At 43.4% G+C, this 16,323-nt stretch overlaps 1 protein-coding gene across 1 annotated transcript in view; it reads left to right on the forward strand.

The window, feature by feature from the left end:
- The window catches only part of greb1 (growth regulating estrogen receptor binding 1), a 23,321-nt gene extending 12,305 nt beyond the window's left edge, over window positions 1-11,016 (forward strand). The window contains 24 exon segments of the mRNA XM_020589845.1: window positions 6-124; window positions 205-333; window positions 449-643; window positions 1,088-1,285; window positions 1,421-1,604; window positions 2,478-2,655; window positions 2,790-2,926; window positions 3,028-3,379; window positions 3,502-3,617; window positions 3,765-3,970; window positions 4,087-4,140; window positions 4,142-4,679; window positions 5,020-5,176; window positions 5,270-5,372; window positions 5,554-5,709; window positions 5,836-5,972; window positions 6,062-6,223; window positions 6,932-7,136; window positions 7,285-7,447; window positions 7,579-7,697; window positions 8,253-8,485; window positions 8,709-8,909; window positions 9,071-9,209; window positions 9,467-11,016. Of these exon segments, the coding sequence (XP_020445501.1) occupies window positions 6-124; window positions 205-333; window positions 449-643; window positions 1,088-1,285; window positions 1,421-1,604; window positions 2,478-2,655; window positions 2,790-2,926; window positions 3,028-3,379; window positions 3,502-3,617; window positions 3,765-3,970; window positions 4,087-4,140; window positions 4,142-4,679; window positions 5,020-5,176; window positions 5,270-5,372; window positions 5,554-5,709; window positions 5,836-5,972; window positions 6,062-6,223; window positions 6,932-7,136; window positions 7,285-7,447; window positions 7,579-7,697; window positions 8,253-8,485; window positions 8,709-8,909; window positions 9,071-9,209; window positions 9,467-9,630 (4,345 nt within the window). The 3' untranslated portion in view covers window positions 9,631-11,016.
- Window positions 11,017-16,323: the final 5,307 nt, after the last annotated feature.

Here is a 16,323-nt window from a genome sequence, read left to right on the forward strand (position 1 = left end):
AGCAGGTTAATGGAAGGACGGCTTGAAAACACCAACTATGTGGTCATTATTGTCACCTCACTGGGACAGGAAACACAGTCCTGTGTGGTTGTCACAGGTGGGAGGTGTGATTTTATATGCATGTGTAAGTTGTGCACTCCTGACAATTTAAACTTAAGGAATAAAGAGAATTTTCAATGCAGTGTATATTTGTATGGGTTGCAGGCAAACACCAGTGCCGTGCCTTGGCAGAGAGCATGTTCTCTCCCAGTGAGGGTCTGAAAGAAATCCACCACCAGCTCTCCTCTGGTGCTGCCCAGGAACTCATCCACTACTGCAATTCCCTCGGACCGGGTGAGCCCGATTGTCTGCCTTTTGGTTTACCTGCACATTTGTTTGTGCAGTACAGGAGCATTAATGTGTGTTTCAGTCATAATTCACCAAGATGTTGTGTGAATTTGTCTCTCAGATGGTGATATGGATTCCCTCCTTGATAGTGCCACCGTGGACAGCAACGAGCCGTCTCCCTTAACCAGCAGTCAGGAATCAACTGAAGACACAGGCCTCAAAAACACACACAGTCCAAAGGATTCAAACACACAATGTTCAAAAGACTCACCCAGTCTGAAAGAGGGCGCTTCAAGCCCCAGAGACACCTGCTCAGGTAAGATACATGCTGGTTGAAGTAGATACTGTTCTTCACATGCTTGCCTTGCATCAGTGTCAAAATGAATTTGAAATTTGAAATAGTTATTGTACAAGATGATTAACAGTTCAGGCAAATGTTGTTCACAGTTTAAAGCAGGTTTTGCCACAGCTGTAATTTATACTTTTTTAGAGTTTTGAACTTCACATTTCTACCTAATGTCACATCGCTTAAGCTTTTAACCCTCATTTGCTTTAATTTTATTTGTTTTTCTTCACTCTGGCTCTCCGTTACTTGCTGGTACAACTCCATGGGATCAGTCTGATTTACTGCTGAGCAATAGAATAAGATTTTATTCACTAATAATTCCATTCCTATTTGTCCAGCAAATGTACATACATGCAGTGTTATAAGAAAATCTTTCATTGAGTATGATATGAATTTCTGATTGTATGTGTGTAGAATTCTCTGTAGAGTGGTGTGATTTGCGTCCCATCCAGCTGGCAGTGGCTAGAAAGCTGCTATCCCATGTTTGTGCTATAGCCGACTCCAGCACACAGAACCTGGACCTTGGCTCCTTTGACAGGGTCAGCTTCCTCATTCTGGTCCCACCATCTGATGTCACCTTTCAACAGACTGTTCTCCACCTAAAGAGCTCTGGTTAGTCACATACTGTAGATCTTTTTTTGCCATCAGAATTGCTCTTGTCTTTCAAAAAGAGACACACGGGGAATTGTTTGAATGTGCGTGATGTTGGCCTGAACCTCTTTCTTTCTCTTTGTCTGTGCATCACAGGTGTCCTTCAGGAGCTTGGGAGTTTAGACCAGGAATGTAGTTCTCAACGGGTGGCAGAGCATTATGTGGTCAAGATGGACCAGAGTGCTCAGGCACGAATTGACATCATCATCCAGGAAGCTCAGCGCAACTCCTGCATTCTCTACATCCTGGTCCATGATCACGCCCACTGGGACATTAGCAGGTGTGTGTTTGGTGTGTAAGGGGGAGAGAAAAGATGATTAAAGGGTTCATGTTTTAAATGTGCATTAAATCAGATTCTCCACATTATCTGATAAACCCAGTGACAGTGGGACAGGATGTGTGTCTCTCAGCTACACCCCCCCTCCATGACCCTCTGCTGCCTACAGCACTATTGTTGTTATTCCAGCTTCTCAAACCCTGTGTTGTCAAAGTACGGTGTGTAAATCAGCCCCACCTGCCGCCTAGCCAAAGTTAGAAGAAGGGGTTTTCAGCCAGTAGTCATGTCAAACAGCCATGGAGGAGCTCTGGGAAGCTAAAAGTCTGAACCAGCAGCTGCCAGAGCGAAGAGGTGGCATCTTTTCCACAGAGAGAGTGGGACAAAGAAAGAGCAACAACCAGGGTTAACATGGGTTTGACAGTTTGACATGTAGAGGGTTAAAAGCAGCCAGAGGACTCAGACTGGATTCAGATGCTCTTCATTCTGGATGTGTTAGCATCTAAAGCTAACATGGTTTGAATTATATTGAATTAATATAATTTTAATTTGGGGGTAATTTGAGCTTTGTGTCACATTAGCAGTAACCAGAATGTTCTACTGGATTGACACAGCTAAGGCTAACTTTACACTGGAGGCTGTATTTTGTACAGTTTGTCACAACCAGGCATCTGTAGTTTACATCTTCACCAGGAAACAAGACACGACGGAAGGGGCAAAGAGTGGTTAGGAGCGGTATATGGTGTTGGTTTGTTTTGATTCTCACCAGACCTTCTAGCAGCTGAAAAGGAATTAGAGTGGTTTTAATGAGTTGATACATGTAAAAGAAACGGCAAAGCAATCATGTGTTTAGTCATTTTCTGTCTCTCTTTGTTTCAGTGCACCCTACAGCAGCTCAGACAGTGGGTTGGTGGACCAGCTGTTAAACTCCCAACAAGTCAGAGATGCTCCAAACATCCTAATTCTCCATGTTACCTCCTTCCCCTTTGCTCTTCAGACACAATACACCCGCATCAGCCCCTACAATGAGATCCACTGGCCCTCTGCATTTAGTAATGTAAGATTCAGCTTTGTACGTGATACACACTGTGTTTAGTGTAAACTGGCATAGAGAATGCCCCATATCTGGCATTTCCACTTAAATCACTTGAATGTGTGTGTATCCATAACACTGTGTGTTTGTGTGTGTAGGATGTGGACCTGTATCATGAGAAGACACGGTACTTTGGTGTGTCAGAGCTTTTAGAGTCGACACGTTCAGGGAGCACCCTGCCTTTGATGCGTTATGATTCCTCTTTTGAAACCATGGCATCTGCCCTGGAAGAAAGGTAGCATACAGTCACACATGCTTAATCTACACAAACAATTATTTGCAGGTTTACACAAACATACACCACGAAGCTCTTTAAAATCTCTCCCTCTCCTCCAGGTTTGCTAAGTTGCATAGCGCTGTGATCCGGACTACAGTGCTGATCCAGCATTACTGCGTAGCTCTGATGGCTGCCTCTGGCAGAATCGGAGGCTCCTACAATCTCCACAAGCACACCTCTGTGGAGACTGTGGAGATTGTGCAGTCACTGCTCACCGCTGCCCAGCAGTGTCCTGCCCATCATGGTCACATGGTCCTGCTGCGGATCCCCTCTCTGGCTCTGGCTGCATGGGCCCATCGACGGCTGTCCAGAGTGAGGAGGCAGCTGGGTCTGGAGGAGAGATTTGAAATCATACTGGGTAATCCCAACCAAGCTCTGAGTATTGGACAGACCTTCACAGATCAGATCAAGGTACAAGAGTAGTATGAAGAAATTGTTTTTTGGAGAGATGAGCTCAAACTAGAGAAATGAAAGACGCAGACTCACTGTGACAAGTCTGTGTTTTTTGCACTTGTGTTTATGTGTGTGTGCAGACATGGCTGAAGATCCAGGATGATGACTGGGTTCCTCGTACCTACCTGGAGCTGGAGGCCCTTCCTTGCATCCTCATCCTGTCTGGAGCTGAGCCCCTGGGAGAATCACTGCCCAGGTCCCCACACCAAGTTCTCCATGTAGAATTTTCAAGCTTCCACTGCTCAATAAAACAAGTCTGACTCCATAGCTTCTTGCAAGAATGCCACAGAAGCTGTAATACATGTCCTCTGGAGCTTAAACAGTGAATTCATTCTACCCACAGGTCATTGAAGTACTGCGATCTTCGGGTGATCAGCTGCTCCTACCTTCAACGAACCACACTCGAACAAGAGCTGGGACTGGCTGCCTATTTAGTGAGGGCAGAGGCGCGACCCCAACATAACCTCGGATCAGGAAGTGACCTGCTGGAAAGCGATGCAGAAAAACTCAGCAGCACTGACAATGAGGAGGAGGAGGCACAGGGGAATGGTGAGATGAAATGCTCACAAACTGTTCTTTGAGATTTTAAACTGTGTGAAATGTTCAGTCACTGTTTGAAGGGAGATGTTTAAAGTGATATGGTCATTTCCTCCTTTCATTTCCAGGGGACTCCCCTCTGTCATCCAGTCAGCAACCTCCGTCCTGCCCAGACAGTGGTGCCTACCCAAAGCTCCACCTCTCCAAATGACCAGAGAGGGACTGTGGACACCAAGCAGTCTCCCTCACCTTTACAGCCTCAACTTCTGCCCCAGCCCCCATCCCAGTCTTTTCCATATCCTCAGCCTACACCACACCAGCAAACCCAACCTCAAGTTCAGCGCCATTCCCAGGCCCAACCCATCTCCCAGCTGCAGCCACAGCTTCAAAATCAGCTGTTACCACAGACAAACTCTCATCCTCATGCTCAGATGCTCCCCCAGCACCAGTCCTTCTCCCAGATGCATATACCCCACCCTCAACCACTTCCCCTTGCCCGCTCTCATCGCCAACACTCCAAATCCACCTCATCTGGCTCCTTGTCCCCCCGAGCCTCCTCTCCTTATGTGAGCTGTTCCTGGGCGCGGGGAGGGAGTCGCCCGCCTTCTGTGCTCCTCCCTCGCACGCTGTACAACATTGTCACAGCCAGTGACAGCAGTGGCCTCCCTCGATGTACCTCATTCCTGCCTCACATGTCTGTCGTATGGGCAAGCAGCTTCAGGTAAAAGAAACACTTCTTTTTTATATACCAATACATATCATGTGAAATTTTTAGCTATAAAAGCCACTTTTCCACCTGTGGGACCTTCTTTTAGTTCAGCAGACATCCTCAAAAAGGATTGAGGTTTTAAAGGGTTCATTTCACTTTTTAAACCATTGTGGATGTTTTATTTATTAAAGAAGAAAAGTTATAGTTGCTCTGTGATCAGTAATCATAATAGACAACTAATATTTAGGGTTTAATAAACATAATAGCAGAAGAATCAAACGCTGACCAGAACATATAAAGCACATGTGAATGAAACACAGTCGTAATTATGATCAATGTCTTTTGTCTACAGGCCCTTGCTGAGTAAGATGATGACATGTACGGAACAGTCACTGTACTATCGTCAGTGGACGGTCCCTCGCTCCTACCACATGGACAGCAGCAATCGCACAGAAGGACGGAGCGACAACTTTCACCCTCGCAGGCTGCTGCTCAGTGGTCCGCCACAGGTATTTTCCATCTTTATTTCTTTAACTCTGTCTTGAGCTCCTGTTATACTTTAATATATATTACGTCTTTCACTTTCTTGTTTCCATGGTCAGGTGGGTAAGACAGGAGCCTACTTGCACTTCCTGGGTATTCTGTCTCGAATGCTGATCAGGCTGATGGAGGTGGATATCTACGATGAAGACGACATCAACTACAGTCAGTATATTTGCAAAAGTAGTCACCATTTTTTCACAGACATCAAATTTCTTTCTTTATTTCCTATCGTTTCGCAAACCTTTTTGTTAGGATGTGTCCAGAACAGTTTAAAGTCTTCATTACTCACAGTACTGCAAATATGTGTTTAATGCATATGCTTGTAAATATGTGGTGTACGTAGGTGTCCAAGCGGAGGGGGTGCAGTACCACCCATCCAGTGCTCCGTGGCCCAACCCAGACACTATGAGGACAATGCCCTTTGACTACACCATCCATGACCCCAAATATGATGACATCAGCACTGTGTATTGCCCTGGATATAAACCTAGTGCTGAGGGTAAGCACAGTCAGAAAAGCACACTGACACACAAGCCAGTACATCAAACACATGTACATTCACAGCACATCATCTGTATGCTGTGCTGTAGTGCTAAACTACCCTTTCCTCTGTTGTCTTCCCAAGGAAACCCTGTGCGTCAGGAGGATGTGTGCCTACGCAGGCGGACAACTAGGATCAAGCTGTCTAAATATGCGGCCTATAACACCTATCATCACTGTGAACAGTGTCATCAGTACTTGGGCTTCAACCCCAGATACCAGGTCAGCAGAATGCTTACAAACACACAGTCAGATAAATGACACACCACACTGAAATATAAACATGACAGTCCTCTAACATCATGATTCAGAGGTATGAGTCGACACTGCATGCCTTCACATTCACCCATCTGCTGCTTGGGAAAGAGATCCAGCTCTACTTCATCATCCCAAAGTCGAAAGAGCACTACTTCAGCTTCAGCCAACCAGGAGGCCAGCTGGAGAGCATGCGGCTGCCTCTCACCTCCGACTGGGTGAGTCAGGTGTCTGTGAATCTATGAGTATTTGCATTTAGTTTTTAAGGCATTTCCTGATGCTGTTATACAGAATGACAAATAGTCCAGCTGTAAAATAAGCTGAAGTTTAATTAACACATAAAAGAACAAGCATGTCAGTAGAAAATAAACCTGTCATAGTCTGTTTCTGTTAATCCCTCTTAGTTACAGACACAAAAATCACAACACAATTCAGTGCCATTGCTTTAAAGTGGTGATTTGCAGGGTTAACCACAGTGAGACACTGGTTGTTCCACTAGGTGGTGCTACAGGCCAGACCATGGCTCAAACCGTCCCTAAAGGAAAGTGGATTACTGTAGCCCAGTGGTTCTTCAGTTTACACCGGAGATTGATGTTTGAGAAGATATTGTTTGAAATGATTTAGCATAGCATTAGAGCATTTTTGATCACACCAGAAAACTTTGATCATATTATATTGTCTCTCCTCTGGCATTCACTCTCTGTGTCTTCTATCTTCATAAACCTCTGGGGTGTCTCCAGACCCTGCTACTAAGGCCTGCAAGCAAAGGCAAACTCATGGCAGAGATGGTGTTTTAGTTTCCCTCACCCTTTTCAAGTTTGTGTTGAAATGCCTGAATGTATGTAGATATTGTATTTTATCTAACATGTTTTTATGAGTCACACTTACGTATAAGAGGTCATGTAGATGCTTGTCCACTTTCCCAGAGCCCAGACTGCATCAAGAGTCCAATCTTCACCCCGACCACCGGTCGTCACGAGCATGGTCTGTTCAACCTGTATCACGCTATGGATGGAGCCTCACATCTACATATCCTGGTGGTCAAAGAGTATGAGATGGCTGTCTATAAAAAGTACTGGCCCAACCACATCATGCTGGTGCTGCCCACTGTCTTCAATGGAGCTGGAATAGGTATGTTCCTACTGCTAGTGATAGGTATGGAGGAATTCCCTAGGCTCATTAAATTAATACAGACACACAGAGTAATCTCACTAATGATATTGAACACTGTTGATTTCATAGCCCAGCACCTTAACGGCACATTACCGTTCGTTTGCAGGTGCCGCTCACTTCCTGATTAAAGAACTTTCATATCACAACTTGGAGCTCGAGCGCAGTCGTCAGTTGGAGGGAGGGGGCCTGGCGGGTGACGTCTGGCCCTTCATCATCTTGGCCGATGACACCTGTGTTATGTGGAACGCAGTGGACCTCGACGCATGCAGGCACATACATACACATTTATTTCTAATAATCACAATGAAGGACAAAATAAATATTGTTTGCATTGTGTAGAAATGTTGAATCAATTTGTGAGTTGGTGTTAATAGAAGTGCTCTATTCTTGTTGTTTGAAGTGGCCCAGTGGAGCATGCTGTCTCACTGAAGCAGGTCTTACAGCACATTGAAGCCTGTCCAGACCTGGCCCACTTTGGCCTGTGCGGAATCAGGAAGTGGAGCAGCCGTGGACTCGCAGGTCAGGGGTCACAGTGTCAGAAGGTCCAAGGAACTTTTCAGTAGAATCTTAGACACTGTAAATACCATATAAAGTAACAGAAAAAGAATTCTAACCTCATAAGATTAATGAAGGTCATATGTATTACAAGGCTGTTGTATTGAATGTCACAAGATATTAATAAAATGTTATAATGTGTGTTCATAAAGTTGTTTTGAAAGGCTGTATGTGTAAAAGACGCCTCAGATCTCGGCTGCGGATACAGATTGTTATGTCATTATCTCTTCAGTGGTTAACTGCAGTAGAAAGTTTGACTTCAAGCTGCTGTGTATCTCAGATCTTTTAACCACCACGAGTGAGTGAGCAGCCTCAGGTAACCAGCCACACAGCCTAAAGGGTGACTGAGTTTTTCCATCAGCATTGCTCAGTTTTGTAATGTAGCTTAGGCTTAGGCTGACATACATACTCAGTGTAATCTGTTTTAAATCATGCATTTAAAGAGACAAGTGAATTTTGCAAACATTTTTGCCTTAGGGTTAATCTAACATTGTAGTGGCCTTTGGTTTTTCATACCAGGTAACAAACAGAGGGAGCCCTTCTCCAGAGGTCATCTTCACGACTTCCTTCTCCTCAACGTCGACCGGACTCACAACATCCAGTACAACCAAAACCGCTTCACCTGTCACGACGTGGACTTCACCCTGAGGCTACACAGCACCGGACTGCTCATCTGCAGGTTCAACAATTTCAGCATCATGAAGAAGCAGGTCGCCATCGGAGGATACAGGGCATTTATTATTAAGACCAAGGTAGATCCTGAAGAACCATGAAACCAAAACTGTTCATCATGATGCTTTTTACAAAGCAGAATAAAGAATAATTGAAATTAAAAATAATTAAAAGTGATGCTTAATAATTATAAATTCGTTATTAATTAACAGCTATAAAGGACAAACGCTCATCTGAATTTTGCACAACAAGCATTTATAGCCATCAGTTAACTGTATCTTCTTTCTTTTCAAATTTCTCCAGATGACAGATGTTCCCACTTCAGTGGGGCCCTCGCAGTACGCCTGCGCCCCAGACAGCAAGCACCTCTTCTTGGCTACTCCAGCTCAGCTTCTTCTGGAAAAATACCTCCAGCACACCAGCCAGAAGCTGTTTCCGCTCAGTACCAGGAATTACATGCACCCCGTATTGTCTGTGGACTGTTACCTCAACCTGGGACCTGAGGTACACACAAACACACACACAAGCATGTGGATAGAGAGGAACCTTGATACAGACATACAGTAGGAGATGGACACAGAATCCCAGCATCTTTGTTTGTGGTAGATTATTAAACTCTAAACAAATATCATAAACCCAAAGTCATGCTCTTCTTGTCTGGTCAGGTGACGGTGTGTTTCGTGAGTTCCAGGCCTCACTCTGTCAACATCAGTACCACAGGGCTGCTGTTCGGTGGCCTTCTCCTCTGTTTCGCTGACTCCTTTGTGACTCCTGGGTTCCTCAAGAAGTTCACCTTCCTCAAAGGTACGAGGGTGGACAACATACAAACAATGAAATCATGTGTGTAATACGTGACACATCACTTTTATGGATAACGGACAATCAAATAGAAGAGAGTTTACTGGAGAGCCATGAAGGGACAAATGTATTCATTTTAGAAAACACTAACAGTGATCTGTGATTATATTTGTTTATGGTGGAAATTGCATCCTAAAGTCATTTTGCTTTCCATATCATAGTTATAGCCTCTGTCCCTCTCCCTTCTGTCTGCCTCCCCGTAGGTGCGACTCTGTGTGTCATCGGTGCAGATCGTAGCTCGCTCAGGCAGACGGTGGGCCGGCTGGAGCTGGAGGAGGAGTGGAGATTCAGGCTCAGCGACGAATTCCAGACTGCCAACGCCAAAGAGGACCGACCACTTTTTTTCCTGACCGGAAAACATATATGACTGGAACATATGTACACAGTGCACTTTTTTTAGAATGACTGCTTGCACTAACATGGGTTCTGGGTGGACAATGCAGAAAGAGACAAAACCTATGTTTGTTACCCAGACCTGCAAGACCCATTGGAAACAGTATGAAGGGAATATGAAACAGTGATCATTACACATCACTGTACACACACACAAATACACAGATCAGCCACAACATTAAAATCACCTGCCTACTACTGAGGAGTCAATGCACCAGTTGGTTGGCACTCATGTCACTGAGGCTCACAGCACGTCTTGTGTGAATCTGTTTGGTTCCATAGTGCTACTGTCAGGAAAAGCGTACATTTGTTCATCATTCAGTGATAAAAAATATGTTAAAGGAGTGAAAATTGTGGTTGTGAGGACAAGTTAGAGATAATTTTTTTAGATAAATTGAACAGCCTCACCACTATAGCTACTCATGGAGTTTTTCCATAAAGCACAGATCAGCCCTCTTTAATTGAGCCGAGCCAGACGGGCGTGGGTTGCCCTCCGTTTCTAGTAGCAGGGAGTAATCATGCTGACCCGGGCTCAGCCAGCCCTGCTTCTGCCAGGGGCCAAGTGGGGTCAAGCCCCACTTGGCCCTTCTTGATAGAGATAGACAATTTCTAGATCAACATGATAATGGAAAGACAAAGATCTGAGCAAAGATGGAAGTTCATTTTTACACTTTGAACAAAATCACTCAGTTCTGTAATTGCAGTTGTCCATGTTTCTTACGTGTTTGCAGCTGCCAGTTTTGAAGTTGTTGCAGTATCCCAATATTCTGTAAACTTCCTTGAAGGTGCACACAACATGAAAAGCTTGTTAAAGTCTTTGTGTGCAATGGTAGCTGATTTTTGGCAACAAACATTTAGAATCATTTTGTAGAGGTTTGTTTTGCGTATGTTTTTACGTATGATTTATTTTAAATCTGTTTTGTCAGATTTGTATTATGTAAAAAAGAACTGTGTACAACGATAAGAAGCGTGGAGCCATTTGTGTTTGGATGTAGAACATTTTTATGCTCCATAGACTATGATTGTGTTTGTACTACAAATCCACTGTGTACTTACATTTTACATTTTTATGCCTTTAATTGTATACTGTAAATGTATAGACATTTTTAAATTTCTTGCATGTGTGTTTTTGTGTCTCGTATCTTCTCAGTACACACATAAAGAATGAGGAAAATACCTTGGACTTGTAGGTTAGCAGCCTAAAGGCTGCCACCTGTCAAGGTAAAACAGCAATTCAGTCATTTTTCACATAACTTGGACTGTTAACTACTGTGTGTGTAGTTTTATATGATGTACACATGCAACATAAAGCAAATTTCAGCAGTCTAAAATCCACAAAGAAGCACCCCCCCCCCGCTGAGCTGTGTCCTGCAGCACTGCCCAGGAGACTGTCCAGTGCATATGGGAGTGACTGAGCCTTCAAAGTCTAAACAGCTGTGAGCTAAAGTATCTCACAGGGACGGAGTCGAGTGGCAAACCCACCCCTTACTGATAGTGCTGCTGCTCTCAGATGCTCCCTTGGTTCACGGAGGTTCTGTGGTGTGTGGTTGAGAGGCTAGATGATTTCAGGACTTGTGGATTACTAATAACTGTACATTGAAGCATTTGTTTGGCTGTGAAAGTTAAATTTAAGCACAATAAAAACACAAACATATAAGGTGTTTGCTCACAAGTGACATGCAATATAAGTATTTTGAAAGAAAACATTAGGAGAAACTTCACTGACGTGTAATTTATAACGTTGCAGTCATATGTAATAGATTGGCAGAAATTCAGAATGTACTGTATGTGTGTGTGTGACGTCAAATGAGCACCTGAAGCAGTCCAGCAACTCCATCTCAGATTTCCTCCAAGTACTCCATTCCCAGAACACACTTGTTGATAAATTTAGCCTAAAACACTGACTACATATCACACCAGCACCAGTCCCACAGATTTAAAACTCATCAGACTCATCCAGCCACCCAAAATGGTATCTGTACCATTGTAAAGAGATTTAATCAGAGTTAGTACAGAAGGATGTGTTCAAAGAGCGCTCTGCATCTGTCAAGGAATACCCTGGAAGTGCGTTAAAGAAAGTCCAGATTTTGGAGAAGGCTGACCAGGAAAGCATCAGCAGCCAGTACACAGATTTGTGACACATCAGACATCTCAGAGGACTGGCCACCTCCCTCTTCCCGAAGGCTTGATTTGTACAATTTCTTCAGGAGATTTCTGCTTGGACAGTCACAAGGATTCCTTTAGATTTCCTGATATGTTCTGAGACTCCTCACAAAATACTCCACCGTAGAGTCTGTACAGCAGTGAACTGTGCAGCATGGAGCCATGACCCATGTGGAAAAGCAAGAGCATGACCTGGGAAGCCACAGGAAAGATGTCAGCCCCAGTGATAGCTGGTCTTGGGTAACAAAACTAAAAGAATAACATGTACTAATAATAAATGTACACTGTAGGTCAGGACGGCAAATAATTAGGACTTTTATTATAGATTGTTTTTGTAATTGATCAGTTTATATCTGAATATATTTTTTTAAATGTCCGTCTCATTTTCTGTGAAACCAAAGCAACATCTTCAAATATCTTTCTTTATCCAACCAAGAGACCAAAGCCCAAAGACAGTCAGCTTAATTTTAGGAAAGGAAAGTGGGCTAAGGTCATCAGAACCTGTGATCCTTGATTCATCACTTAATACAGGGTGAGAAAGGTGTGAAGTATGAAAAATACTACACTAAAAACACAGATATATACAGTGCCTTGCGAAAGTATTCGGCCCCCTTGAACTTTGCGACCTTTTGCCACATTTCAGGCTTCAAACATAAAGATATAAAACTGTAATTGCCAGAACATACAGTATATACCTACATAGCTTGACAGAGAGCAGCAGTGATCAGAGAGACACATTAACTTCAGTTAAAGATTAACTTCCTCTAAAGCAGAATTAGGACATGTGGAGGTGATGCCTGTGCCTGAAGCTACAGCCCCCTAGTGGGATCAACCATGTAGCAACTTTGTAAATTGTGGTGTAATACGATGTTTTGTGGGTTTGAGGTTGTGCATAGAGATACAAGTATGAGCTGTTATACATGGTCGTACATACATACACTGAGAACTGGCTGTACATATGCTGTTGCATAATTTAAAGGTACAGACACACACACACACACACTGTAGGTTCACACTTTGTTCCATATACAAACACTGAGCATGTTATTTGATTTTTCAGTTTTTTATTTGTTAAAAAAGTTTGAAATATCCAATAAATTTCGTTCCACTTCATGATTGTGTCCCACTTGTTGTTGATTCTTCACAAAAAATTACAGTTTTATATCTTTATGTTTGAAGCCTGAAATGTGGCAAAAGGTCGGAAAGTTCAAGGGGGCCGAATACTTTCGCAAGGCACTGTAGAAGAGTGGAAGCAGTTTGTGGGAAATGTTGGGAATGTCTTCATTTGGAGAGAAGAATAGCTCTGAGAATTTCAGAATATCTTACTTTCTAACTGGTCAGAAGGTCTTAATTTGCTTTCCAAGGAAACTTGTCAATGTCTAGAAACGCTGTGATCAAATAACATGCTCAGTGTTTGTATATGGAACAAAGTGTGAACCTACAGTGTGTGTGTGTGTGTGTCTGTACCTTTAAATTATGCAACAGCATATGTACAGCCAGTTCTCAGTGTATGTACTGTATGTACGACCATGTATAACAGCTCATACTTGTATCTCTATGCACAACCTCAAACCCACAAAACATCGTATTACACCACAATTTACAAAGTTGCTACATGGTTGATCCCACTAGGGGGCTGTGGGTAGCTTCAGGCACAGGCATCACCTCCACATGTCCTAATTCTGCTTTAGAGGAAGTTAATCTTTAACTGAAGTTAATGTGTCTCTCTGATCACTGCTGCTCTCTGTCAAGCTATGTAGGTATATACTGTATGTTCTGGCACAGCTCATGGACTTCATTTTTATGAACAGCGCACACATAAACAAGCCTTGTGATTCCCCAAGCTTCATGTAAAATTAGTTTGTCAGACCTTCGTGCTTTTAGGCAACATCTCATGAGCACTGGCCTCAAGCAGGCAAAACAAACAGGTACTGTGCTCCAGGGGAATCCAGTGTTGATGAGCTGATCATTCACCGCCCCAGGGGGCTTGACAGATCGGCTGCCTGTAGGTTAGACCTGGTCAGGTAAAACAGCCAGTCCCTGTACAAGTACATTCCCAGACATGCGATAATCTCAGGCCCTGTATTTTTCTCCACATCCTCTAGTCACAGTGCGGCAGCAGGAGGGAAGTATATCCACAAAACTGGGAGCAGTCGAAAAGTTTTGCTTTTAAAATGGCACTGTGGATGTCAGGCAATCTCACATGAACGTGCAACTGTGTTAAACTATCATGTAATAACTTTATATTGTTAGAAAAAAAGTCTCATGAGCGAAAGTTTGCAAGACTTGTATAAACCCATCTGCTTCTGCATAGAAATACTAGAACATACGTGCACCTCATTTTTTGAGCTTTAGGTCACATCTAAGATGAGAATTCAGCGTTGTAGATAAGTCAGAAAACAAGGAAAAGCATGAAATGAGCTCTAAATGCAAAGTAAGCTTTTGCGATATAAGCCACAGAAAATGCACCTGACACAGTGATCTCCTGCACACTTCTTCTCTTTTCCTCACTTTTATGCATTCACATACACACAAAGATTAACACTGTGCAAATCCTCTTTAGCCTCCTATGTCCATATTCTCTGTCTGTCCTCCTCTCCCCTTCCTGCCCCTCTGCTTAGCTATTTGTTGCTCCCTGATGTATGCCTCTGTCCTTAGAAAACCCCACAGGCATTTGCTTGTTCCCTCTCTGGCTGCCTGGTACTGATAGTGTGTGTGTTTGTGTCACATGTTCAACATTTACACTGTACACAACGCAAGTATGTTTGTGTATGTACAGTACTGACTGATAGCAGAAATTGATACATAAGGTCATCAACTGTATCACGTGGTGGGACTAGAGTTTTATATACTCACACAACTCATTCTCTCTAGGGCCTCGTTCCTCGAAAGATCTCCCATCTACTAGTCTTTCAGAGCTCATGTGCTGTGTTTATCGGTGTTGTATTACCACCCTGTAAAAAAGCAGGAGCAGCTGGATGTGAGTGTAACTTGGGAACTGGTTCTTAGAATCATTGAGCAACAACAAAAGCCACCAGGCCCAGCAGCCAGGAGAGACTCTGTGGTGTTTGTCTTTCTGAAGTGGGAACTCTGTGTCCAGGCTTAACTCCTATGTCAGGGAACACTTACATAACCTTACTGTAATCTGATTACACAGGTTTGGAACATATAATAACAGTTAAAAAAAATCTTTAAAAACTGTATAATTTGATTTATATTGTGAAATTAAATCTGTTGCTTGTTTGTGCAGCAGCAACTTTAACTTTATTTTTATCCAAAGGGAAATTTGGTTTGCAGCCATGCATTAAATATGTAAATAACTGGAATGCTCAAGAGACACCAGTTGCTTATAAATCAACTTTGGACCACTGAGAACAATAGAAACACTTCATGTTTTAAAAGGGTATCGAGCAGTTCTTTTTAGGAGTATATTTTTTCTTGCAGTATCATAGCTATTAACTCTGTGTAGGTGTTTGTTTGCATGTTTAATAGAACAGATCTAAGCATATCTGGAAGTGTTTGCCTGTTGCGGAGAACATCAGCTGTTTTGTACCGATTCTGGTTTATCTGACTGATCTGCTGCAGTCGCTTTAGTCAGCTTCTCTCTGTGTGCAGTATCTGTCTCTGTCTCCCACAGACACATACATTTCCTCTCTTTGATTACAGTGATGATACCTCTCTCAGTTTGCAATCTCCTGGCACATTTGCTCATATACAGACATGCCATACCAGGAGTACTCTACATCTTACACATCTTCTTCTTCTTCTTTCGGCTGTTCCCGTTAGGGGTCGCCACAGCGAATCATCTGTTTCCACCTAACTCTATCCTCGGCATCCTCTACTCTTACCCTAATTAACTTGATGTCCTCTTTTAGCACATCCATATATCTCCTCTTTGGCCTTCCTCTTGACCTCTTGCCTGGCAGCTCCATCTCCAACATCCTTCTACCAATATAACCACTATCCCTCCTCTGCACATGTCCAAACCATCTCAATCTGGCCTCTCTGACCTTGTCCCCAAAACAGCCGACCTGAGCTGTCCCTCTGATGTGCTCATTCCTAATCCTGTCCATCCTGGTCACTCCTAAAGAGAACCTCAACATCCTCATCTCTGCTACCTCCATCTCTGCCTCTTGTCTTTTCCTCACTGCTACAGTCTCTAACCCATACAGCATAGCTGGTCTCACTACTGTCTTGTACACCTTTCCTTGGATTCTTGCTGACACTCTTCTGTCACACAACACTCCTGACACCTTTCTCCACCCACTCCAACCCGCCTGCACTCGCCTCTTCACCTCTTTCCCCCACTCCCCATCACACTGAACTGTTGACCCCAAATACTTAAACTCCTGCACCTTCTTGACCTCTGCCCCCTGTAACCTCACTGTTCCTCTTCCCTCCCTCTTGTTCATACACATGTACAGTGGGTACGGAAAGTATTCAGACCCCCTTAAATTTTTCACTCTTTGTTATATTGCAGCCATATGCTAAAATCATTTAAGTT

The sequence above is a fragment of the Monopterus albus genome, unplaced genomic scaffold (genome assembly GCF_001952655.1).
Source record: "Monopterus albus unplaced genomic scaffold, M_albus_1.0 scaffold10.1, whole genome shotgun sequence".
NCBI classification, from domain to species: domain Eukaryota; kingdom Metazoa; phylum Chordata; class Actinopteri; order Synbranchiformes; family Synbranchidae; genus Monopterus; species Monopterus albus.